The sequence below is a fragment of the Candoia aspera genome, chromosome 3 (genome assembly GCF_035149785.1).
Source record: "Candoia aspera isolate rCanAsp1 chromosome 3, rCanAsp1.hap2, whole genome shotgun sequence".
Classification (NCBI taxonomy): Eukaryota; Metazoa; Chordata; class Lepidosauria; order Squamata; family Boidae; genus Candoia; species Candoia aspera.
In genome coordinates, this window is record NC_086155.1 from 11,941,864 (window position 1) to 11,969,446 (window position 27,583).

The 27,583-nt window shown below is 40.4% G+C and overlaps 1 protein-coding gene across 1 annotated transcript in view; it reads right to left on the minus strand.

Moving 5' to 3' along the window:
* The window catches only part of PHACTR3 (phosphatase and actin regulator 3), a 258,190-nt gene that overhangs the window by 106,117 nt on the left and 124,490 nt on the right, over window positions 1-27,583 (minus strand). Inside the window, exons 3-6 of the mRNA XM_063296998.1 lie at window positions 24,972-25,049; window positions 14,358-14,537; window positions 4,063-4,269; window positions 708-975 (exon numbers count right to left, since the gene is read on the minus strand). Of these exons, the coding sequence (XP_063153068.1) occupies window positions 708-975; window positions 4,063-4,269; window positions 14,358-14,537; window positions 24,972-25,049 (733 nt within the window). The remainder of the gene's footprint in view (window positions 1-707; window positions 976-4,062; window positions 4,270-14,357; window positions 14,538-24,971; window positions 25,050-27,583) is intronic.

A 27,583-nucleotide genomic window follows, 5' to 3' on the forward strand; every position in this document is an offset into this window, starting at 1 on the left:
TATATTTCATCAGTGTGCACCTTCAGCCACAAAACCATCCACACAAACATCTGATCACATTTTCATTCATATTTCTCCTAACGTACACATTTAGGTACCTACTTTTCTTAGTGCCACTTTCTGGAAGCAATTTTCCCTATATAATCTAGTTTTCTGCATGCTTCCCCCTAATGTACACATCGCTGTACACATTTTCCTTTATTATACAAAAGTCATGTACATTTTTCAGTTGTAAACTGCACTGCACGTTTCTGAAAAGTAGAAACTAAAAGCACACCAGTGATTTCTGGTTTGGGAAGCAAGACTTCGGCATGTTTGCAGAAAAATCTGAATTGAATGAATTTCCCTTCCATTTCAAGTATGACCTACATCCTTCTAAGTCACATTTGCACTATACTTCCTTTCCTTACTTGTTGGAGAAAGAAGAGCAAGATTCTGGTATTCAGGCCTCCTTGCAAAACATCTATGCAACACATTACATCTGCAATACAGTGAGGTGGGTAAGCCTACTCTTCTACTATAGAACTCAACTTGCCACTTGGTAAGCTTCTGAATCATATCTTTCTTAGGTTGCTGTGGGATATTGCAACTGTACTTATACGAAAAAAAGATAGGGGCAGTGTGAAAGGTCCGTCTGAAATAAGGAATATCTACTGCCATGGTTCCTTCATAGGATCTTTGCTGCCTGGGGTATTCCAAACGTTTACCTATCCTGCCGATGTTTCGTGGCCAAGGCTCTGTGAAGTTCCTCGATGACTCGGCTAGGAGGTAAAGGTAGATGGACAGCAGCCAGGTGAGGGGATCCAGTTGGCGTGGTGTGCTGCCCTCTGAGGTGGGGATCAGAGATTTTCTGTCCTGAGGACTGGAAGGGAACAGCTTGTCCTGAGAGTTGGGAGGAGCCAACAATTACATAATTTTTCAAGATAGTGGATGGGGGAGATTTCAAGGCTGTCTCATCGGCTTCACTTCCTGCAGCTGGAAACAAAACCACAAAAGGTCGTTAATGGTGGGATGCAAATGGCAGGTTTCCATTCATTCCGCACAGGGAAAAGACATCTGTGGGGCTGCTCTTTGACTGGCTCCTTGAGAAAGCCAAATCTCAGAAATTTCCTTACACAATACCCCCAAGCAGGGGTGTCTATTGGGAGGGCAGGCAAAAAAAAGCCAAGAGGGTGGCTGCAGTGATGCAAAGGCCCACTCCTTTTTATGGGCATTAACATGTATTTGCAAGCTGCCACTTTTATAGTGAGATGGGCGGTGTATAAATTTAATAAAATAAACAAATAAATAAATGCACACAAAAAGGGGGAGCAACTTCAATCATGTGGTTGCAGCTGCCTTCTTGACTTTTTGGACTCTCCCCCAGATACTTCTGTCCCCAACGAACTATAGCTGACCAACAGGAATAATTTTTCAGCAAATCTTTCTAATGCAGGCAGCCAACCATCCTCTCCATTTGTAGATGCTTCTCCCAGCATCTGCAACACTACAGGAGGAAAATGCTTCATTTTGCTCTTAGAAGCGAGGAATCTGCATTGCATCATGAAGCAGATTTTAAGGGTTGCTTTGCTCAAACCTTCACTGAAGTGAATCCCTGCAGAGATCTGTGCAGCCCTGCTATGTGAATTCTTGCTGTTATTTACTCTGGAGGGAAACTGGCATAACTCTGATATCATTTCTAAAATCTGCACTGTGATGGATGTCTTCATAAATATGGATTCTGATTCAACATGCAGGGCTGTGTATTACTGTATGAGTGAAATCAAAAGTATTTCATGTATGTTGTGACAGAGCTTCAGGCTGAGGGTTTATTAAGTAGTCTTTTTCACAGGGTATTCAATTCAGTAACCCTTAAAACAATCTTGGAAAAAAGAGCAGCACACGTCTCCTTGAACTGAGAAGAGGCACATGGAGCTGAAAAACTGTAGATTTCTGCCAGGGAGACATGAGATTTAAATGGAGAACTTCAGGGGGCAACTCTATGCATGTCTTCTTGGATAACTCTTACTGTTCACTGAGATTTATCAGTGGGACTTTGAAGAAGCAGGGTAGGAAGAGTACTGAGGTCTTTGAACTTTGGTGTTGGAGAAGATTCCTGAGAATACCCTGGACAGTCAAGAAAACAAACCAATGGATGATCAAACAAATCAATCCAGAGTTCTCACTCAAGGCACAAATGACCAGGCTCAAATGGTCATACTTTGGACACATTATGCAGCTCTCTGGAGAAGGCTGTAATGCTAGGAAAGGTGGAAGGAAAATGAAGAGGACAAACAGCAGCAAAGTGGATGGACTTAGTTATAGTGATGATGGATGCTCAAAGATGCCCTTGGTTAGACAGGCAGCACAAGGTCCAGTTTAAAGATAACTCTAAGAAGGGAAAGCAAATAACATTTGGACAGTAGAATGAATAGTAGTAAATCAGGTTGTCCACCTATAGTCTTCCCAACTGTGGTGAACAGTACTGCATTTCTATTTAGCAACCATTTCTAAATCTGTTTCTATCTACATATAGAGAGACTGTCCTCTTTTGGCAAGGCCTAAATAGCTACACTGCATAGCACCTCAATTCAGAGTTTGGATTTGCAATGGGAAGTCCTGAAGATTCAGTTTGGTATGCTACTGTCAAAGACAGGAAGTCAAAGATTAGAATTAGAATAAGCTTAAAAGGAGAAACAAGATAATTCCACCAGAGAAAAATCCCCTTGGTTGACCCAAGAGTCAGCCTGAACATACACTGCCCAAGAATTTATTGCAGTGTCAGAGAAACCAGTGATACTTTGTAATGATTCCATCCTGATCTGAAAGTAAATAAGCTACCCAGAGGTCTTCCACCTTCCCAATCCTTTTCTCTTTCAAAAAGAATTATTTATTTTATTTATTTTCTATCCCGCCTTCACTATTTTTATAAATAACTCAAGCCAGCGAACATACCTAATACTCCTTCCTCCTCCTATTTTCCCCACAACAACATCCCTGTGAGGTGAGTTGGGCTGAGAGAGAGGGACTGGCCCAAGGTCACCCAGCAGGGCTGCAACTGGGGGGGGGGGGCAACCAGGGCATGTGCTCCGGGCACCGCATTGGGGGGGCGCCAAAATGGGCGCGGAATCCATGTTTGCCCTGGGTGACACAGACCCTAGTTACGGCCCTGTCACCCAGCCAGCTTTCATGCCTAAGGCGGGACTAGAACTCTCATACCACGCCTGATTGGCTCTTGGGCTGAGAGGGAGTGACTGGCCCAAGGTCACCCAGCCAGCTTTCAGGCCTAAGGCGGGACTAGAACTCACAGACTCCTGGTTTCTAGCTTGTTGACTTAACCACTAGACCAAACTGGCCTAGTCCTCCAAATTTAAATCCTCCAAATTTCCCCATAAACACGACACTATAGAAGCACATCTCAAACTATCTCAATTGCCTTTCACCTACATGAACATTGCTGTAGGGATTTTTCAACATCTGTCCTCCAGAAGAATTGCTTACATTAAGCCAAGCTAAAAGCACCTCTAGTATTTTTTGGAAAGCAGGCTATATTAATCTCTGCCTGGGATCCAGTTCTTTGTTCTGTTTAACACACATATAAAGGCAGGCATCAAACTCAAATCTCTGCCCTTCCACCTCCTGCAGCTTTTGCTGAAAATCCTGAGATTCAAATTTGCATTTTTGAATATGAAATCTGAATTTGGATTTGGTAATGACAGTGTTTTCTTCTCACATCTCATCTGTTTGGTCCCTGAGAAGTATCAAATCTGAAATGTCTTAAGCTGTCAAATGTCACTCTACTGTATGTCACCAACCAAATGCCAGTTCACAAATGTGCTCTAGTTCTACAAATTATTAAGTCAATAGAATTGTGGTGGTAAAAGGTACCCCCCCACACACACATAGCTGTGTTCAATACCAACTCCATAAGGTACCCTACACACACGGCATCTAAACTAGCAGGTTTTTTAAACTATGGGACTGCACATTTCACCGATCATCTGTGAGGTCTTCTACCATCTCCAAGGCTAATCAACTTTCCTTCTAATAAAAGACAGTTCCCTTTGGCTGAATGAGACTCACCTGGGACAATCTTTGAGACTTTGGGTACAATCTTAGGTGGTGGAACTGGAAGTGATGGAGGAGGGCTAGGGAGCTGGGCTGTGTTCCTTTCCATCTGTTTCTGCGGGGAGCCGATGGATCCCAAAAGTAGTAAGGCTTGTGGAGTCTCTTCAGAGGTTGGCAGGCTGGCATTTTCTCGTTCATCTGTGGATGCTGACGTCTTCTTGGCTGAGAGGAGACAGGATCAGAGGCAATGGGGTTTGTGGGACATGAAATAAATGAGGACAGCAGCACAAGGGGAAGGGTGTAACGGTATGTGGGAATAACCTTGAGGCACGTGGGGAAGAGATGCTGCCTAGAGAACGATCAGATAAAAGAGGGAGGAGCCCGCAGCAGCTTAACAGTCAGAGAAGCAAACTTAGGAAGGATCCACCCTAACTGATTAGGCTGTAAAAAGGGACGGCAGCAAATTTGTACTTTCAGACTTGCAAGATTCTGTTAATGTGGCCATACAATGAAGTAGAATTAGCTCATCTGGTCATGTTTCCTGTCTGGTTTACCTGGGAAGGCTGACAAAGGGCACGCAAGAGTAAGAGAGGAGGAAATACAGGAGTGGCAATATAAACTCAGCCAAGAACCCATTGGTCTACCTGTGACCAACAGACTGTTCCAGGAACCAGGCAGCCCAGATGATAGATGAAAATGACTCACAGCTTCACCAGCCCATGTAACAACTCTCTTGTAAGAAAAAGGATAGGGCTGAGAAGGCTGTTATTTACAGCAGGGTTCCTCAACCTTGGCAACTCTAAGCTGTGCGGACTTCAACTCCCAGAATTCCCCAGCCAGCAAAGCTGGGGAATTCTGGGAGTTGAAGTCTGCACAGCTTAGAGTTGCCAAGGTTGAGGAACCCTGATTTACAACACAAACATAAGATCTCATACTCTTTACGCTTCCTTCCTCCCTCCTCTCTCCTGGAAAATGTGTTCAAATGTCTTGCAGAATGTGTGGAAGATCTTCAGGGCCAGCCCTGCTCTTTGGCAAAATATGGAAACTGCCACAGATATCAGGGGATAGCAGATTCTGTATATCCCTTTTGTCAGCACCACAATGGCTACTCTGTGTAAGATGATGGCATGATATGTGCCACAAGGGTTGAATTCCTGGGAGAAAGTTAAGGATGGCATCAATTAAGTGCAAAAATCTTATCTTTGATTCCTACCCACTATTTTAGCTGAATCATACCCTAAACTTATCCTAAACTTCTAAAATTCAGTAACTAAAGTGACAATGCAAAATCCAAGGGAGCCGTCCTCTTAAATGCTCAAGCAATGCTGGTTAACTGCCCTTATTCAAACATGAGTGTTTGAAAATTCTAAGATATGCTGAAAAGAGTGGATCTGTTATCATAAGAAAAAAAAATGACATATGTTAAAAAATTAGCTTAATCCTAATTATCAGAAGAGTACAAAAGAAGAGAAAGAGTCAGTAACTGCTCTATTCAAAGCTGAAGGTTGCTGAGGGAGATGACAGAATTTCATTACTTTAAACAGAATTATGAAGGATTGAGCAATGATATCTGAACTGAATGATCCCAAGTACATTTCTGATTAAGCCTACCTGAAATGAAATGAATTTGTATCTGAGCAAACATGGATAGGGTTGGGCTTCACAGAATAAAAACAAAACCAGGTTTCACTGTAACCTTTTGAACACCAGTGTATTTTACCCAGGAAGGAAGCCAGTTCAAGTCTAGTTAGTAAAGCAGATGTGTGGCCAAGCAGAATTTAAAATTCCTGCAATGATTAGAGAGATGAGATACTTCTGGGGAAATTCTCAGGAGTTTCTGGGGAGAATGAGCCAGTTTGGTCTAGTGGTTAAGGCACTGGGCTAGAAACCAGGAGACTGAGAGTTCTAGTTCTGCCTTAGGCCTGAAAGCCAGCTGGGTGACCTTGGGCCAGTCCCTCTCTATCAGCCCAACTCACCTCACAGGTTTGTTGTTGTGGATAGGAGGAAGGAGTGTTAGGTATGTTCGCCACCTTGAGTTATTTATAAAAATAATAAAGATGGGATAGAAAATAAAGAAATAAAGTCTAATGATTATTGATTATTTTCTATTAGCCTTCTGAGGAATTAGTGTTTTATTTTGTACTTACCTAAGCAGTTATTATATTATATTCCTGTTATGTTTGTTAGATGCCTATTCTTAAGTGAAGCCCACAGTCCTTAAACCCAGAACCAGGTTGGCATAGTGGCCACAGTGCTGTGAGTTCTAGTCCCACCTTAGGCCTGAAAGCTGGCTGGGTGACCTTGGGCCAGTCCCTCTCTCTCAGCCCAACTCACCTCACAGGGTGGTGGTTGTGGGGAAAACAGGAGGAGGAAGGAGTGTTAGGTATGTTCCCCACCTTGAGTTATTTATAAAAATAATAAAGGTGGGTTAGTAAGTAAGTAAGTAAGTAAATAAATAAATGGGATGGAGGAGAACTGTAATATCTGTAGGTTTGTCATGTTCACTGTTTCAATGTACAGTATACATCGTAACGTTTCACATGCCATGGCACTGACGCACGTTTCTGTTTGGGAGGGAGCTGCTGTGAGACCTTGTACCAAGCTCTGCATCTGTGTTCATTACAATGGAATGTGTTTGGGTTATGTTCTCTGTTCAAGGACTTTTCCCGCAGACCATCAGAAACCGTTAGGAGCACCTGGGATTGTGAACTTGGGAAGATTCTACGCGGGGAGGGATCTCGTTTGTACCGAGGGCTTTTAGTTTGCGTTTGGCGCGCTTTTATCATTCTCAGCTTTCTCTGTGATCCTGCATACTATTCTTTAATAAATCAGATATCTCTGAATTCCTGCTTATGAGTCTGACAGTGTTTTAGAACAGGCAACCATTACAAGGTTATTAGGTACCCCTTCTTCTGTTCAGTGTCTTTCCTCCTCCAAGTGTAAGATCTGGAAACCAAATGATTTCAAGGACCATTGTGGGATGGATGAACTTCGATGTTTTGGGCTTACATTTGACATTGGAAGGACCACAAGGACACAGTGGCCAAAATGTTGGTGCAAACTAATTGAAGCCTAGCAATAAGTAGGGTTATGTTTTAGGAGCTGTTGTTGTTGTTGAGAAAATTCTGTCAAGGCTCTTTGAAGACACCTAGCACACCTTTCTTGTATTTTTCACCTCAAAATACCTGAAATTTTTCTTGCCAGGTTTTGGTGACAATGGACTGGGAAAAAAGAGGATCAACAGCTGCTTGTGGCCCTTGTTATCCATTTAATCAATGGAAATGGATCTACAAGGCACATGGAAGTGTTATGGGGTTTGGGGTTTGCTATGTTGCAGGCCACTAACAGAAATGTCAAAAAGGACAGCTATATGAAGACTGCACACAAATTTGCGATTAAAAACCTATTGACCCCAGTAGAGTTAGGAGGGTAACAAAAGAGCAGAGATCCAACAGCAGCCCTAAAACAGGAATAGGCAGCTAGGTATCCCTGCTCCACCTGTTTTGTACTACAGTTCCCACTTCTCTTGATCACTGCCCACAATATTTGTGTTTAATGAGAATTTGAATTAGAAACATGGAGGATATCACTATATCTGCTGTAGTGAACAGACAGGTAAACAGGTACATAATGGGTCTCTTTATATTCTACATCAATTAACTGGAATAGCACAATCCTCAGAAGCTATTATATTGGGGTGAGCAACATAAAAAATATAAGCCATGTTAAACATTAAAGATTTACAGCGGTTATATTCACTACTGACCACCAGGAGGCACTATATGTATTTCCACCCTTTACCAGGACTTGAACTCATCATTCCGAACATCTAAAATGGCTAGAGTTCTTAGAGTAACAGCCAAATCCAGCTAGCATTAGTCACGATTAACAGCATAGTCCGACACACATCTAGCGATCAGTAAGTCACACTGAGATCCACTAGGCTTACTCCCAAGAAAACTGACAAAGGATTCCAACTGTGATGTTTCTAAAAGAAATAGTAATTTGAAATAAAAGAAATACAGTCATTTTGGTAATATCTCTTCAACTGTTGCACAGACTTCCTTTTAAATCTATTTCAACCAGCCACAGAGAATGTATTATGAATTGACTATAACAATATGCCACTGGTGATCTAGCCATAGAATTCTGCTGATGAGAGCAGAGTTTAAGCCCCAGCAAATCAATCAATAAATCACTTTCATCTGAGATTGGACTTTATATATTGAAACACTTCTAGATTTTGTTGATGAAGTTTTAAAAAAGTCAACAAAGTTGGTACAAATCTTTGCTGCCAATATCCAGTTTGGTGAAGCTTTTGCTTGATAAGTTTTGAAGGAATTCTGGACAATCACTCAACAGTTTTACTGCCTATATTTCCTACTATATATAAACTGATTCAATTCAAGAAATTTGGCTATTTTGTATTGTTATTGTTGACCACGAGGTTTGTTATGGCAAGACACTAGGAAACTAACATATAATTTTCATTGGATCAGTCATATTTAAAATGCAGGAAATTACCTTGTTCAACAAATTAACAATGAACAGTTTTAAAAACATTTCCAGTGAAGATCAAATGTGTTCACTATTTATTAGTTTTGATTGATTGATTGATTGATTATGTGCCATCAAGTTGGTTTTGATGCTCGATGACTACTTAAATTTTTATTGTAAGCTGCTCAGAGTCACTTACACAGTGAGATGGGCGGTGTATAAATTTGATTAATAAATAAATAGAGCTTCTCCAAGATGATCTGTCCCCAACTTGGCCCTTAATAAACATTTTCCCTAGATTACCTCCACTGCACAAATATTTTGAGCAGAAATTTTAAAGATGGAAGTTCAGAAATGTTTGTATTTGTCATCAGAATTACCTGTCTATGTGTGTGTGTGTGTGTGTGTGTGTGTGAAAGAGAAAGAAGAAGAAGAAGAAGAAGAGAAGGAGAAGAAGGAGAAGAAGAAGAAGAAGAGAAGAAGAAGAAGAAGAAGAAGAAGAAGAAGAAGAAGAAGAAGAAGAGAAGAAGAAGAAGGAGAAGAAGGAGAAGAAGGAGAAGAAGGAGAAGAAGGAGAAGAAGAAGAAGAAGAGAAGAAGAAGAAGAAGAAGAAGAAGAAGAAGAAGAAGAAGAAGAAGAAGGAGGAGGAGGAGGGAGGTTGATTTCCAATTGCTTGATTTTCAAATGCACTTCCTGGTTGCTTTTAATTTTAATTCCATATTCTTAATGATACTTCTTTTTTTCTTGTTTTTGTTTTTCATTTATTTTCTGCCTTGGAAATAAATGAAAAATCCCATTGAGAGAAAAAGAGAGATAGAGATAGAGAGATTAATTTTTTATACTGTAAGCCACCTGGAGTCTTTTGATGTCAGACAGGCTTCAGAAATGGAGTGAGTGAGTGAGTGAGTGAGTGAATAATCCATGGTAGTTAAACTTTAGTGGATCATTTGGACTGTCCTGAACCCAACGTGATAAAATTAAATCAAAGAATATTGAAGTATTGAAGCAATTCAGAAGCTTGGCAGTTTAGCCACTAGAGGGCAGCTAATGAAGGGAACAGACATTTAAAGATTTTTCTTTACATTTCTTTTTGTGAAAATATTGTAGAGATGTTACAAAAGCTATTTGTTACTCACTGTTTTTCAAAACCTTTTCCAGTAAAATACGTGTACAGAAACTCTTAAATGTTTCTGTCCTCTAAGGAAGTACAAGCTGTATATTTTTATGAAAACTAGCTTTTGTTGCAACACACCCTGACACACTCAATATATGAATATTTTATATATAAATCATAAGGTATCTACTTTGGAGCAATGTACAGTGACATCGTATACATTATTTCTGAAAGGAAAACATATGGCCTTGTGTGACAAAATGTACAACTGTTACAGACATACAGGCCAAATTGTCACTCCTTTGCCACTGCTTCATAAAATCACTTATTCTCCTTTTGAAATGATTACCAGTATCAGCAGGAGCTCTTAATCTCATCTCACACCAGGACTGTGTTGCCAATTTCATTTCTGTCTCTTACCATTCAGATCCTTAAATTCCTTCACTGATCTCCAGTCTATTTCTGTATCATGTCAACCACCAAAGCTGAAGCCCAGTATAGCTTTCCCTTTGCCCTCACCTCCCAATTTAATCTTCCTTCCCATGACTTTCCTTCTTGCAACTTCATTGAGTTTTCCCTTGAATGCAGCCTACTGTTCTTGGTGGATCAAAATGCCCTCTTAGATCCCCAGTGTGGTACCACCTCCTTCTCTTTCTTCTGCAAAACTGAAAGAAGAATTTACATGAAAAAAAATTAAGGGTAATATTTTCCGTCTTCTCACTAATTTATTGATGGATTTGTTAGATTTATATATTGCCTTTCCTCTGGAGCTTATAGCGGCTTTCACAGAAGTTCTTTGAATTTTCTCCGCAACAATCCTCTGTGAGGTAGGTTGGGCTAAGAGACAGTGGACCAGTGAATTTCCCTGGCTTAAGGAGGACATGAACCAGGGTTTCCCTGGTCCTCGTCCAACTCCATAACCACTATAACATACTACACTGGCTCTGAGAGTGTGATGGCTATGGAGATACCCTTCAAGGATAATAAGGGCAAGAAATAGCTTTGTCAAACTGCTATTTTCCAATCCAGATTATCTCTGACACTGCCCTGATGTGTTCATTCTGGTGATGTGATTCCTAATTGGCTGGAAATAGAACTGGGGAAAATTAGACACTATTTCTTTAAAAACAGTGGGCTGATACAGCTACTGTTGAGCACTGAAAAGAAATGAAAAAACATGAAACAAGGGAGGTTGAAAATTAATTTGACCTCTCAGAAGCCATTTTTAGCCTCAGCTGTTGGCAAAAAAGGTGAAATAGAAATGTCATAAACCAATTCACTGATTTTCTACACCAAACATAAAACAGAACATTCAGTACTGCATTTCTCCAAATCTATCCATTCTATGAGAACTTCAGCAATCCTACTTAGGGCTCCCCTCGTTAGTCCTTATTCCTGAAGAAACTAAACCTGAACACACATCACAGAACTTGTGCGTAGTCCTCCTTGTTACCTTTGTGCCTATCAATCTTCCTTTCTTTTACTTTCTTTCATAAAACAGACTATCTTAGCATTTTAGAACAGAGTCCTGCCTTTTATTTTGCTCTGAAAGTGGCACGGATGCCGCCCTTTGAACCACAGCTGTATATTGATTACTTTAATCAATTTCCTGATCACATTACTATCCTAACCTTTTTCCAAAAAGCTCAGGGCAACCAGCACAGGGCAATCTTGCTTCCTCCTCCTCCGTTTTGAAGCAATTAAGCCGAATTCTAGCAGTGAATCTAGATCCTCTTACTCTGTGTCCCAAATTTTTGTCCATTACAACACATTAGCTCTTGGCTGACTTTGTAGAAGACAAAACTGACACAGAATATTTCATACTCAACTTTTAGCTTTTCCGTTTGTTTTAGGAAGGCTTCAGACAAGAAAGGATTCTTATGATGGTTAAGGAGCACTGGAATCAATATCATTCACCAGGAAAGTATCTTGCCTGTGACCCACCTCACCATAAAGATGTGCTGATATAACATCCAGTTCCATCATTCCCTACCAGCCCGTGTCACACTCATTCTATTTTCATGCCTCCAATGAAACATACAGGAATCTTTAAGATGCTTTCAAATCTGTAATGATTAATTTCATTGCATTTATCTATTTGACCACATCCTTGAAGTTCAGGGCTACATACTACATTAAATGAGTTCCTTTTCCCGTCCCACCAAAGACACGGTTGCTTGGGAAGTGAGATTGGGCTATTCTATTGTGACATCAAGCTAGCAGCTCTCATACCCCAGAAATATTTAGTTATCTTTTGAAAACAATTTATGGAATGTTATTAAAGATAAATGTCAAGTGGGGGAAATAGACCAAAGAAATAATTTTCAAAAAACCTTGAAACTCGAACCAGATAACTCAGGGTACTGACACAGAGTGACAAGGTAAGAGAAATGTCAAGGAAGTGAAGAACTTTGGCCAGCATGATTCAATGTAAACCAGATCAATAGCATTAAACTATCCTGTTTGGCATCCAATATAACAATCTTCTTTATATATAATGTCTTTAGGGCAAACAGAATAATTTCACAGTGGTATGTATCCATTAGTTTGCTCTGCTTACTAATCAGGAGAAAAATGTGGCCTTTGTAGACCACTGATTAGTTCTGAGAATTTGCCCAGCAGCCCTTTTTGTGAAGATTGACAAGCTCACCTTATATAAAAAAAAATCCAAAAAATATGGCAGTTCATACACAAAGGATCTTTCAGATCAGTGATTTGATGCCATAGTCCAATCTCCTTTCCTTTCATTCTCCTTTATTGCTTCTCTGGGTCACTGCCATAAAACCCTTCCTTCTGTAGCCACATCTCTGAATTTCAGTGTGTTTACCTTTCTGAGAGCTATTATGACCTTATTTCATGTACCTTTTACTTGGATTTGCCATTCTGGTCTCTTCTGTTGACTTTGCTTTACTTTTTAAAAATCCACTTTGTGCTTTATTTGACTTTAAATCATTTTTTCTTGTTTTATCATGAGCTGCTTGGGGGTAGGGGCTTTTATGGCAAAACTCTACATACAAGTACTTAAATAACTATAATACTTTTGAAGATAAAAGCTTATTACCAACCCTGGTTTATTCTCCCATGCCATTCAGTGGTTGTAAACTGTCCTTTTTAATATTTATATTTATGGTTATATTTCTTAACAGTACCTTTAAAAAAAAAAAAGCTCAACAAGGTTACTGTTTTTAGGTGGCAAACAGCTCAAAAGAAATAACACAACAGAATTCTTTTTTTTCCCATGCTGGTGGATATTTTAAAAAGAAAGTTTTGTGCTGCTATTGAAAAGATTATTTGTCAGTGTGCTATTATAGTTGAAGAACTACACCTGAATGGCTTACTAGGGTAATTTTTATGGTTAAAATTAAATAAAATTAAAATTAAAAATTAAATAAAAATGGTTATTTTTATACCCCTTGATCTCCCAGAAAAGGATGGAAAATCCAAATTCAGCTGAATTGCAAGTCTGAGCAATCCTAGGCAACCTGGAATTCTGGGCATGTATTGCTTTATTGTTTTATTAGATTTAGGCGCCACCCAATCCAGAATATCTGTTGGTGGCTCACAATATCAAACAAATACCAAGATAAAAACACAATGCTATATAAATAAATTAGATAGCATCTGAACAAATCAATGAATTACATAGAGAATGGCAGTTTAGCAACACCTAGAAGATCACAAATCCTAGTGGAAAATACAGGACTGCAGATGTGTGCACAATCTGCTAGCAATGGCAAGAAGGTATCAACTTTAATCTCCACATGGAAGGATCAGCAGGTGATTCTTCCCTGTGTCTATAATTTTAGCAATCTTCCCTTGATTTGCCAAATATACTTACTATGGCAGATGATCCCGATTTAAAACTGTTGATTCAACCAATCACCACCTTTGCGTAGTCAAGCTTGGGACTTGATCCCTTCAGTTGGCCTGGGCAGTCCTTGAGACTGCGATGGGAAGATCCTGTCTATATAAACCATGTGATCACTTATCACAAGGAGAAACTTCTCCAAGAAACTTCTAATGAGCATCCCTACTTCTAAAATCCTGTAATGTGGTTAGACTGGGAAATAAAAACATATCTAGTCCCATGCAAGGCAAATTGTTTTATAAATAAAATCCCTAGGAAAGCATGGTGCCTTCATTTACATTCCTATCTGGATGCAGCCTTATTCAAAATAGAGCATTTCAAGATAAGCCCAATTGATTTAATAATAAAGCAACTACTTCAGCACATTAAAACACATTAAAACCACTAACAGTAACATAGAATTTAAAACATTACCAACTCCGTAAGAAATGTTTCAAACTTATACACCATTCTTAGCCTTACAAGCACACGGTAAGAATGCAAATTCCCTTATTTTATTTAATCCAAATTGGACCTAATCTTCTTTAAAATTATATCATCTCATTTATAAATTTCAGAGCAAAATGCAGTTCCTCTTTCAGATCTCTATTGCAGCCTAACATCAATCAGGAAAGGCTTCCTCAAATTTCCCCGTTGTCATTTGTGTCAATGGTTTAATGTGTTTTTAAATAATCTGAAGTTGTTTTATTATTAACTTCTAACAAAGAATTAATCACCTTTGCAGTCCGGAAAGAGCTTGGCTCACCCACTATTGCAACCCTCCTGTGGCCTTAAGGTGACTCAGCTGAAACTCAGTAGAAAGGAAAGGCCAAGACTGTGTTAGAGCCAATACCTGAATCTTCTCTCAGTTCTTCTGAGTGCAGCTCCTCGCCAAGTGAGGTGGCATTGGTTGTGGCTGATCTATGTTCCTGTTGCGTCTCTTCTGAGGTGAATGCCTGGCATGGGGGGGATGAAGGGTCACTCAGCATTGTTCTGGTGGCACCATCAGCAGTGCATGTTTTCCCTTCAGAATCTAGGACACCATGACATTCTAGCATTAGTTCAACCATTCATGATGGCTTAAGCCCACGTTCCATACTATAATGTTGAATCAGAGGAGGGCCTCACTTGATATAAGACTTTATTGGGAACCACCCAGGGGCTTCCTTGAGAATTATCCCTTGAGGGCTGGTATAACGTCCTCTGAAATAGACCAACAAATGATGTCAGTCTCTGTTTATCTTGCTGGGAGGGAGGCCTTCCAAATGTGACAATAGCTCCCATAATCTCTAGGCCAGCGCTTCTCAACCTTGGCAACTTTAAGACGGGTGGACTCCAACTCCCAGAATTTTATATATGCTGGCTGGGGAATTCTGGGAGTTGAAGTCCACCCGCCTTAAAGTTGCCAAAGTTGAGAAACCCTGCTCTAGGCAAAAATGCCCACACTTCAGGAAGAAGGAAGTTATCCTACTAGCATTTGCTCTGAATTCAGTTTTGTTCTGGAGGGTCACGACATGCAAAATTCAGTGGAAGAGGATATTAAAAGAAAGGGAGAGAGAAAAAACAAACAAACAGCTCTCCAAGACTTTATTGCATGCTGCTCATGTGACAAAGAGCAAAACCAGGGTTTTGCTATCTAGATAGGAGAGATCAGTCACTAAAAATAGAAGCAAGGTTTCAATTCCAGGAGCCATCAGATAAACCCAAAGCACTACCAGCCAAAACCATGTGCTGCCTCAAGGAACCCAAATGGCAAGCCCCCTCAAGGGGACCAACCTTTCAAACAGACTTTCTTCCCATTCATAGAAATTTCCGTCTTTATCGGCCCCCTTTCCTACTCCCTAGTAGAATCCATCCTGATCAGAATGTACTGCTTTAACTTCCTCCCATAAGCACATGTTTGCCATTTTATATTTATTTCAGGGTGGGGGACAGACACAAGGAACTATGCATTTTAGAGACTGCTGTTGTGCTACAGAAAAAAAATGATTTCCAGACCATGACACCTAATTATCACGCATGATGGAGTGGGGTTGCAATTTCTCTTTGTGTGCTCTAGACCACATGGGGTTGCCTGATTCACTGACAGTTGATAAGCATTGTGATCACTTGTAAATAATTACTTGTGCCTTTCAGATATTTCCTTATCTTAAATGTAAGAACTGTTTTCCCATCTGTCTTCCTGATAAATTTTAAAGAGGCAACCCATAAAGATCTGATCGTCTCAGGCTTCTTTCACAGAAGTGGCTGCATAATGGAAAGGCAATTGTATAGGAAACTGTAACTTTAAAAAATATCTGGAGTTATCAAAGAATTACATCACAAACAGGAGAGGCTAAACTAATTATTTCAACTGCTTCTTTTATTATTTGTAGGTTTGTAGGTGCTGATTACTGGAGTAAAGCTGACCATTCCCCTGTAAAATTTATCCTGAACCTATGGAAAATAGTCTGTGTGTGTGTGTGTGTGTGTGTGTGTTTTACAAGTTTTGTTTTATGTCAATGCTATTTGCACTGGTAATGCACATGGAACAATATGGAAAAGTCAGCTGTTTGTTAATAACAGATAATGTGTCAGCACCTGGGACAGCTCCCTAAAACAGATACTGTTAATTCCTTCTTAGGCAACAGTTAAAGTGAAATTTGGCATTTCCACAAAGCAGTGAACGTACAATAAGTGATACCAATAAGGTTATCCTTTCTGTACAGACAGTAGAAACTTCTGTTTACATGTATATAAACTGAGAATAAAAAATCTTACTTCTGTCACTGTTAAGCTGACATATAGGTGATACATTAACTTCTACAGATAAGTATGGTTCTTTTAAAAAAACAAACTGGAAAACATGATAATCCACAAAGAATTTAGTATGCTGACAGATGGAATTATTACTCTGTTCATCCAGAATGAGCTTTTCAAATTTTCTTAACAATATTCTTTTGTACATTTTAAATGTTAAATAACATTTCAAATGTTAAATAAAAGAAAAATCTCCCATGGATCTTTTGTCACAATCAGCAGGAATTTTGCATTCTGCTCACAGATTTCTCAGTATCTATGCTCTTGTTCTTATGCAGGCAATCAATGTTATACACTGACTGCAATGAGTATCTTACAAGATAAATATCTACTGGGCTACAGTAAGCAAGCTTTTGAGGGTTGTTGATTCTTTTATCATTTTGGATTAATCATATGTTTTTCTGAATAGAATTGGCACCTATCTTTCTTCTCCTTTCCTTTCTCAAATATAACAAGCTGAGCTCTGTGACTCAAGCTGTAGCAAATTCTATTAGAAAATATAGCTCTCTAGTTAAACAACTCACATTTCTCCATTATAGACATTCCTGACCAAAAGTTTTACTCTGACTAATCAGATTAAAAAAATAAATGTTCCATCAAATCCAGCTCAATTCCTAATGTCTGTATGAGCAGGGACATGATGTTTTCTTGGCAGCCCTAATACTGGGCTGAATACTGAAGCATTCTTCCAAGATGTTTTTCCAACTTCCCACTCTAGTCTATCACACTGGAATTTCCTGGTAGCCTCCCATCCAGTCAGATCTGCTTCTAATTTGTTTCTTTTGAGATCAGACCAAGTCATGGAGGTGCTGCTTCCTACTTTGATGCATGATTAGTTCACCCTTGTTATTATTTCAACTTAGAGCAGTGTTTCTCAACCTTGACAGCTTGAAGATGTGTGGACTTCAACTCCCAAAATTTGCTGGCTGGGGAATTCTGGGAATTGAAGTCCATACATCTTCAAGCTGCCAAGGTTGAGAAACACTCAGCTAGAGTTTCTGGAGAACTGATTTAAAGCAACTGCTGTTCAGTAATCCATGTTTATGTCCTGGCATCTGGGGCATTCAGATTCACCCCAGAATGCTGCTTGCAATGTAAGGACCTTCGAAGAGGAAGATTTGGCTTGCTTGCTGCAAAGCTCCCCAGTGCACATTTTTTATAGACTGAGCTCGCCCACTTCACCTCATAGGCACGTTCAGTGAAAAGTTACTGTTCTTAAAATAGGCTTTGCAGCACCACAGTTGCTATGATACCATGAGAAGGGGGAGGGAAGGAGTTGGAAAGCCAACCCATGAATAATCATAGGCATATTACCCGCCTCTCACATTGTGCAGTGGCTCTATCTTCTTTTCTTTTTTCCCCCTGCACTATTCAACCCAGGCATATTGATGAAACCTCTGCTTGGGCAGCTGAAACCAACCCCAAAGAGGGAAAAATTCCAGCAGCCTTTGCAGAGTGTTGGAAGGAAGCTGCATCTGTAAAATGCTGTATGGGATTAAGAGAAGCAGCAGTGGTCTCGATGGTGAAAAGTTGCTGACATACTGTGCATGCAAAGAGTTTCCCATCAGTTCTAGTCATCCCCAGATGGAGCTAGGAATGATTCTGGTTAAAGACCCTGGAATGCCAGTCATTGAATTAGATGTCTTGATAATCTGATGCCATTTACATCCAATTTCACTGATTCAAAAAAGGGGGTAACTAAAAAAAAGTAAAAAGTAAAGGGCTGTGCATGCTTTGAAAATGATTCAGAAGTAGTGTTCTGAAATTCAGCATTTAATTTTTCAGGCTTCTCTGCAAACTGGAAAAATGATGCAGCTGCTTTTACAGGCAGGCTAAAGGTAATGTGTCAAGTCCTTCAAAGGAACTGCATCATTTCCTCAGGCATAAATGGAAGTGCTTGCTTTGGAGCCAATCACTGTCTCTCAGCCTGGCTAACCTCACAGGGTGGTTGTTTGGAGAAAAAATGGGAGGAGGGAATTCTAGGTATACCATCTTCCACTCCTGAAAGAAAAGTGGGATGTAAATGTAACAATAAATAAATAAATATTTATGACGGGGGCAGGGTTGGGTCAAAAAAGTCAAGATGGTGGCCACAACAATGCAAGCAACCTGTAACATACACAAAAAGCAGGTGAGGTGTTAACTGCACTGTCTTGACTGCCGTCTTGACCTTTTTGACCCAACCCTGCACACACCCCTAGGAGGGATGGAGGAATTCAAACAGGTAGTGGGACATGGCATAACCAGAACACAGAGAAGGAAGTGAATTGTACACTTGCCAATAGGCTAATTCTTTGGATCAGTGTTTTTCAACCTCAGCAACTTTGAGGTAGGTGGGCTTCAACTCCCAGAATTCCCCAGTCTGCCTGATGGCTGGGTAATTCTGGGAGTTGAAGTCCACCTATCTCAAAGTTGCTGAAGTTGAGAAACCCTGCTTTAGATTAAACTTCTTTTAGAAGAAATCCTGGAGTCAACATACCACCAACCTGCTTGCTTCATTCCTGTACTGCAAGGCTGATCCTGACTGTGTACTATTGCATTGCAATGGCACTACTACACTAAATTTCTGCAACTGAATAATTTTAAATCAGAAGTTATTTTGATCTTGTTCAGTCTGGTTTGGCTGCATTCTTGATTGCATGCTTTTTATGTATTAAAAAAAAAAGAAGGAAAAAAAGTAGGAAAGGAAATACGTTATTGGAATTGCTACCAGGAATAGGTATGTAATCAGGGCATAAATGTCTTCATTCTTCAACATAAGTATGTTTCACACATTTTGAAACAGCTAAATAATAAAAAAGCTTAGATCATTCTAAGCTAAATAATAAAAAAGCTTGAATCATTCTATAACAAAGGCAGACTTCTTTAGATTCTCAATTCTGCACTAATTGGCTGGTTCTTAAAGTGATAAATTACTGGAGGACAAAGGCTGTAAGACCTGTTGGATTCTACAAGCAAGTCTTTTAAAGAAACCTATAGACTTCTTACTGCATTTATATCCCAGTTCTTGGTCTCCTTTCTTTGTTCTCACAAGACCAAGTTGGTCACAAAAGTTTAATAACATTTCCGTATTACCTCTGTAGGTTACAATTATATCAGTGCCCAAAGCTCTTGAGTAACCTTGGGGAATCCTAACACACCAGCTACTTTAGGCCTACAAGCCACCAATGCTCAGGAGAAACACAACACTGGACACTTTAAGCATTATGAACATTTAAAATTATGCCTTGTCATTCCCCAATGGCTTTAAAGCAGTCCAACATTGATAGCACTGTGAGGAGTTTAAAGTGGTAGCTTGTAACTGCTTTTACTATCAGGTAAGTCAGTGTTTTTCAACTTGGCAACTTTAAGATGTGTGGACCTCAACTCCCAGAATTCCCCAGCCAGCATGTTGGCTGGGGAATTCTGGGAGCTGAAGTCCACACACCTTAAAGTTGCCAAGTTTGAAAAACACTGCCCTAAAGCAATGAAAAGAGAAGGAGTAGGACCTTCTCAAAGCCTCTCTCAAATCTGAAACTGCCCTGATATAATTAGCCCAACATTGCAGATGAGAGTACAACCTGGTGAAACATAATGGCTTGCTAAGGACAATTCTAGGTTTATAGCTGAAGTTTCTGATTTGGGGAATTCCTGGTTCTTAACTCATAGAATTAACTATGAGCTATAATCATAGCTAGGAAGGGGTCCTCCACTTTAGGGGCTTAATCTAGCCCTCTGGATTAGCTTATACAGCCTATAGAACCACAAACACTTCCATTCTCCCTTCACTGGTGACATTATCCACATACGCATGGGTTCCAGCATCAAACCCACTCACCTGGGCAAGAACTGAACAGATTTCAGTCAGGTATTTGGAGGCAAATACAGAATCTTGGAAACTTTAAGGGGAATTTCCTGTCTTCATTTATAGTGAATTGATTGGCAAAGTCTCTGAATTATTTGAAATGAGATGAGCTGCCAATGGCCCCACCTTCTACCTCTTCTGTATTTGTGTCTGCTCTTCCTTCCATTCCTTTTCCAGCCTCTCCACAATCTTTCACATCCCAGTAGAAGACCTACAAGTGCAGCTTTGTTTTGGCCACCTCTTAACTGCCCTGTTCCAAACACGTCAGGCCAGTAGCTCTCTTCCTCATCCCAGCCAGTGATTTGTTTTCTTTTTCCTAACATTCAACCAGAATCTGCCTTTAAGAACACAAGAACATGGGCAGGGCCCTGCTGCATTAGACTCCTGGCCCATCTAGACCAACAGTCTGTTCTCACAGTGGTCAACCAACCAACTGCCCAAGGAGCCCACTAGTCTCCTAGCAGCTGGTCTTCAGATGCATCACACTGCCATCAAGGCTAATAGTCATTGATCCCCTTGACTTCCATGAATTGATCCAACTCTTTTTTGAAGCCAGCCAAGCTGGTAGCCAGCACCACATTTTGGTGGTACCAAATTCCAAAGTTGAATTACACATTGTTTAAAAAAACCACATTTCCTTTCTGTAACTAAAGTCCAACTAAAGTTCTGCCCTCTGGAATGAGAGAGTTCTTGACATTCTTCCGTACAGCATCCTTCAAGTATTTCAAGAATACTGTCATATGTTCCCCTCAGCTGTCTTTTCTCAAGACTAAAGATACCCATTTCCCTCAAATGTTCCTTGTAAGGGTTAGTTTCCAGTCTCCAGATCACTCTCGTTCCCCTTCTCACATCTGTTCCAGCCTGTCTGAATTATTCTTAAAGGGTGCTATCCAGAACTGTGGGTAGAGCACTGTAGGTAGGGTCTTACCATAAAGTTGTGATCAACTTCACTTCCAAGATCCTTTCCACATGTACAATCCACATGTGGATTTGATTTCTTTCTCTTCTTTATTTCTGCTAAATCATCTTTCTTTCCACAAAGCTCCACCTTCTGATACAATCTAATCTGTTGAAGGATAAGGGGATCTGAATCTGTTCCACCCTATACTTGAGTATCATCAATTTTCTTTTAGAATTCATTAAATAGCTAGGATGTTACAAAATATGATGGGCACACTGTGGTCCTTTAAGCATTGATTGAAGGACTGACTGAAAATTGGCTGACTGAAAAAGGGAGATTTGAACTGACTCTTCTTTTGAGCTACATTCTTCAAAACACACCCAACCATTAAGACACATGCATTACAAATATCAAAATACCAGTGATAATCACTCTCCACTTAATATATGGTATTAAAAAGGAGCTAGGCACTGGTATTTAAAGCTGATGAGTCAAGAGCTCCTATGACCCACCCATTACAACAATACCCTTATTAGAGTTGGGATCCAACCAGAAGTGGGGGGGGATGGAGTGGGGCATATGTCTTTAGATAATTGCATAAGTCTCTCTGATGCAACAGGAACTCAAGGGGCTTCAAGATTTAATGTACTGCTTGGCATAATATTGCAGATGTGAAAGACACAAATTATTGCATTAAAGTAGAATTTAATTGGGAAAGGTTAGGATGTAATTGCTGCCTATCTTGCTTTAATCGGAATAGGCTTATGAATAGTTATTAAGAGGGACACTGCAGGTGAATTTTAAACAGGGGCTAACATCACTAAAACTGTAAAATAAACCCTTGAGACCCAAGGCATCCATTCTCTTGAAAAGCACTAATACAGCTCATACAAGTCTGCTCTTAGCAAACCATTATTCACACACTCCTGCCTGGATGACAGGAAATGGAAGATTCCAGTGCGTCAACCACCCTGGTCTATGGTAGTGATAAAAACAAAAAGACCTGTTGTATCTTAGGTCACACTGTATTTGTTGGTTTCTACAAGACTGCTTGTTGCTTTGGGGAAATACAGTTCTCAGGGATTCTGACATTAGCATCAAAGACAAGGGAAAATACTTTCCCAGGAACCCAATATATTGTCCAAGCAACATCCCAGATCTTTAAAGCAGCCACCCACAAAAGCAGTTCTGTCCTAAAACCAAATCCGAATTTGATCTTGAGTTGCTGAAATGAGTCCAGTGATGCATAAGCATCTCATCTAGTTCAGTTTGGTAGCCCCAAACAGGGTATTTGATACCTAAAAACAGGTATTCTTGAACAGCTCTGTAGAAATGCACATATATTCCCAAATTTACAGGTAGGTCAAACCTCCTAGGAACTATACTGGAATAGGAGGAGATGTAACTCAAGGCAGGACATCTGCTTTGCAATTCTGAGCATCTTCAAGGACAGGTTGAAGTAATTCCTGCCTGAAGCCCAGAAGAGCCACCACCCCTTGGGGTCAACATCACTGTATAGTCAAGATGGCATAATAATTTTTACTGCAATGTCAGCCATAAAAAGGAATTGATGTTAATGAATCTGCCCTCATTCCTAGAGTCATTCATCCCATTCCTTTATAGCCATGTATGCCTTTGCTTTTTTAGCTTTAACATCACACAGATGCAATGATATCCACAGAGCTGAAAGACACAAAACAGCATAAACTGATATATGTGCAGGTTAGCCACCAGCCTTGTGCATAAGTCAGAAGGAATCTATGGGTTATCCACATAAGCCATGACCATAATGACAGCAAGGAAATTGGTGGGGGAGGCAAGCAGGAAGGTAGGGAATCGTCAAGGGCATGACCATGGTGAAAAGAGTAGAGTTTTCTCCCCCACCCCATCCCACTCCTGTTAATTTTTATTATGGAGCCGGGCACAAAGTCTAATCAGAAACAAAGGAATTCTACAGGGCTCAGATGAGCCTCCTTCGAGAAAACACTTGCTAATATTCTATTGCTGATCCTTCATTATGAGATGATAGAATTTTAGTATTGTCCAGTTACAGCACAGCACAACCAGTGACTTCAAGAAGGCAGGAAAGAGATAGTCATTTTTAAACAATTTGATATAGTCATATTGTATCTTCATTCAAAGCACTAATAAAGACTGTCCAACTGATTATAACATAACTGTTTTTGTCAGGTTTATACAATGCATGTGCACTTTGCATTCTTTTGAAATGGAGTTTTATTATCATATATGATCAGAAAATGAATCTGGAATACATCTCCCAGGTCCAAAGAAGTGAGTTGTTTTTTTTTTGGTTCACAAAATTAAAGGGGCCTTTCTGTAGCAAAAGGTAATCAGGAGTTGCTAACTGTGTCAGAAGAAAAAAGATTTCCAGGAGAAAATTAAATATTCAGAACATGGAAGGTTGAGAAGCAGAACTGCAATGGAAGTGAATCCTTTGGGTGTGAGTTGGCAGTCCAAGGCAACACCATGCAAGGTTCATAACAAGCTCATGGGCAGGGTGGACAAAGATTGGAGGGTAGAATAAGGAAGCTCCAAATATTATTCCAACAGAGTGAAGCCATGTCCTTTAATTCCTACTGTGGCCTCAGGTGGTCTGGAATCTATGGCTTGTTTTAATCAGTTCACTATTGGCTTCCCAAAACCCTCCTGGCAAAAGATGACAGACATTGTATTATATCAAATCTAGAGAGCCCCAGTTTGGAAAAGGTTCTGTTATAGATAAAGGAGAAGCAATTTGTGGAGGGGGAAAAAAGAATAGACTGGACACCTTTACATCTTCATGATGAACATAAAAAAGGGCAACCATTAAGATGACAAGGAAAAGCCACTAATTCTGATACTGGTTGTCATAATGAAGTAATATATAGCCATTATGACTGCATAGAGCTTTATTCTCTCCAGCCTAAAATCTGTCTATTCCATTTTTAAAGTTAATGGAGTTAGTAGCTACCACTGTATTTTCTGAACCTGAATTCAACAGATTCATTATGCACTGCACTTCCTTTTAATCATCTTAAATTTCCCCCTGCATAATCTTGTATGATAACAATGAGATAAAAGCTTTTCTCTTTCCTCTTCCCATAACATGCAAAATATTATTCACATCCATCTCTTCCTACTTCACTCCACCTTTTCCCCTAATCTATGAGCAGCCTTGTGCGACACAGAATGGTAGGTGGCAGTATTGCGACCGAAACTCTCCCCACGACGCAGGTTTGATCCCAGCAGAAGCTGGATTCTCGGGTAGCCAGCTCAGGTCGACTCAGCCTTCCATCCTTCCAAGGTCGGTAAAATGAGCACCCAGCTTGCTTGCTGGGGAAGGTGACGACTGGGGAAGGCAATGGCAAACCACCCTGCTCTATAGTCTGCCAAGAAAACGTCGCAAAAGCGGCGTCCCCCGAAAGGGTCAGACATGACTCGGTGCTTGCACAGGGGACCTTTCATCTTTCACATGGGACTATAGCAATTTCTCCAAACCATTAGGCAGCACAGGGCAACAGTCTGATGTAGCAGATCCTGGACAATGCAAGTGAGATGAAAAGTAAGGCACATCACAGCTAAGCCCCTACTCTCAAGGACAACAGAATCATAGAATGTTAAATCATAGAATTGAAAGGGGCAAACAAGTCACTGAGACCAGCCTTCTGCTTAGTGTGGGAAACAAAACAAAATTCATCTGCTGTGTGACCAACAACTGTATAATGGAATTTTAGTGAGTGCCATTTCTCTTCCTTTGCCTCAGGCAGCACAATATACTGAATTGGCTCTGCATTCCTGCTGCCCTTTTCTGGACTTTCTCTATGTGTGCTAAGCCATCTAGCTTCATTATTTAACAGCAAAGTTCTCTCCAGGTTCTTAGAGAAAGGAGGGGATAAAATACCACAAAGATCACTTTCACTTGCCTTGTTCCATAATTTCCAGAAGGCCTTTCTTAATTAGCTCGTCCCGGCCTTGCCTTGTGGATGTCTTCTTCTCTAACACTGCAAAAAGGGGGGTGAGTATGATCAACATGGAACATCAGAGCTGACAGTCAATGGAAATGAATAGTCTAAGAAGCCTGCGTGAATGAATGAAGGGGGTCCCGCTTGAAATATGGCAAAGTGAATGGAAGGCCACAAGCAATATTCATTTTTTCTCTGTTTTGGGCAAATTGTATCAATGATTCCTAATTTTTGTATTATGTTCTTCATCAAGTAGTTCAGGGGGACTATTTCTATCATTTAGAGCTAGCACAGTCTTTCCTCAGCCTGCCCACTTCAGACAGATTGGATTGTACCAACAACAACCAGCATGTCACCATTGGCTGAAGGTGGTAGAAATTAAGTTGAAGCAAGGCAGGTCAGGAAAGTCTGATCTAGGGTATAAATCCAATTTTTCCTAGTTCACTCTAACCAAACTGGTTATATTAATCAAGTCAAATATTTTGCTTTCTATGATCAGATTGAGCCCACACCTCTTTCCTAATCCTCTACAGGGACTAAATCATATCTCTAAGACCTTCCAATTCTCTAGTCCCACCATCACATTCAAGTAGAAGACTTAAGGCAAGATTGCATATTTTTTTCTGGGCCAAGGATTGGTCTTGGCTTTTGAGCAGTATGCCAGGGATAGACTAGGACCCCCTGCTATGCTAGGCCCAAAATTAGTGGGTAGGACTAAGACAAAAATTAAATTTGATTTCATTTACATTTAAATATGATTAAAATGAAAAATAGTTAATGCGATTATTCCTCGGTCATGGATTTTACCATTATCTTCTTTTCTCACATTATTAATTACAATTTGCTAACAGATTTTGAGGTTTCTAGGGGTTATACCAAAGACTTCGGTGAATCACATGTGCTCAAGTTGTATATCTGTGTCCAGTGCCAGCTCAAGGGTCTATTGCACCCCTAGGCCACATTGACTGATGGCATCACCTCCCACCGATGCAAAGATTGGCATTTTTAGAATGATTCAGAAGGAGGGGCAGCATTGGTACCCCAGGCCAGTGCCTAGTCACCTTAGCCTAAAGCTGACTCTTTCTGTGTCATCATGGGAAATGCTTGGTTTATAGCTCAGCTAAAATAATTATAACACCACTTATTTCCCATCCATCACTAAAAACTATTTCAGTTGGTTAAAACCCCATTCCGTGGATACTGGGTTTGATTTTCCCACCTCCCATCACAGTTTTTAGCTTGACCAAGAGACAGTGGGATGACCCCAATTTCAAATTATATATAGTGACTAAGCATGAGATGATTTCTAAAATGCAGAGTACCCCACAGATGCCTGTGTGTTGAAGCACTATTATTGATCATCAGTCATGCTGTCCATGACAGAAAAACATACAGGTTAGGACTATAATGAAGTTTAGGAGAACCCAGCAGATCTCCAAGAGCTCATCAGTCAGCATTTGGGGGGCGGGGGGGGGGGAGTGGTAACTCCATATATCAGTTACTTTTGCAAGGAGCCTCCCAATTTAGAGCAAGCATCCTTCAGTACCCATGCTGGGTGCAAACCTGGGAATGATTAGTACCTTCATGCTTTGGTTATGAATTTTCATTAGGGTTCTGGAGGTCTACCCATTAGAATGTCAGACTAGACAAATATTAGTGTTAGCCAGAAGGGCAATTCTGATGGAATTATGAAGTCACAGTAGTAGTAGCAATTGTTGTTGTTACTTGCCTTTCCATGAAATTGTGAAGGAAAAGAATTCTACAAAATATATTGAAAAATTTGTAATTGTTCTATAAAACTAGAATAACTACCTCTTTATTTTCCCTCCTACAATCAATGCAAGCTTGATAGTTTGATGGAATCACAATCAATAGGGGGTGCTATGGCGCCAACCACCCCCAGGTAGAGCTGTTACCCTCCCCATCCCAAGCAAGGCGGCAGAACCGGGTCTTCTTCTTCCCGCCCAAACAGGAAGGGTGATGAAAGAAGCATAAAGCTGGAGGGAACCAACACGTCTTGCTGAGAGAAGTTCAGTAAAGAGTAAACTGCAAGCAGGGAATCTCAGTTTGGTTCACAGTTTATCACAGAGCCACATAATAAAGCACTGAAGGGCCCAAAGTTCCTAAAGAATAGGCTGACCATATTTCCTTGAGACAAAAACAGGACATTGGGATGGCAAAACGGGACAGGGTTAAAAACCCGACATTGGGATGGCAAAACGGGGCAGGGCTGGGCTGGATCAACAGGCAGGAACTTCTCCGGTTTTTTCTGGCTGGGAATCTTCAGATTCCTTTGTTTGCGAGAGGCAAGGCTGGGCTGGAGAGTCTAGTGAACGGTTGTCCCCAACAAGCCATTCCTCCTCTGGCTGTGCTTTTACGTTCTTTTCTTCCCGCCATTTCAAGGCAGGAGCCAATCGGCTCACCCTTTGATCACTGCCTATCAGCCGATCCTGTTCTTTTCTTTTTAGGTTTCCCGCCGGGTTGAGCTCTGCGGCTTTTTTCCCACCATTTCCGCTGAGCTACCCCTCCTTCCACTCAAAGTCAGACTGCATGCTGACAGGTTCGCGGGAACT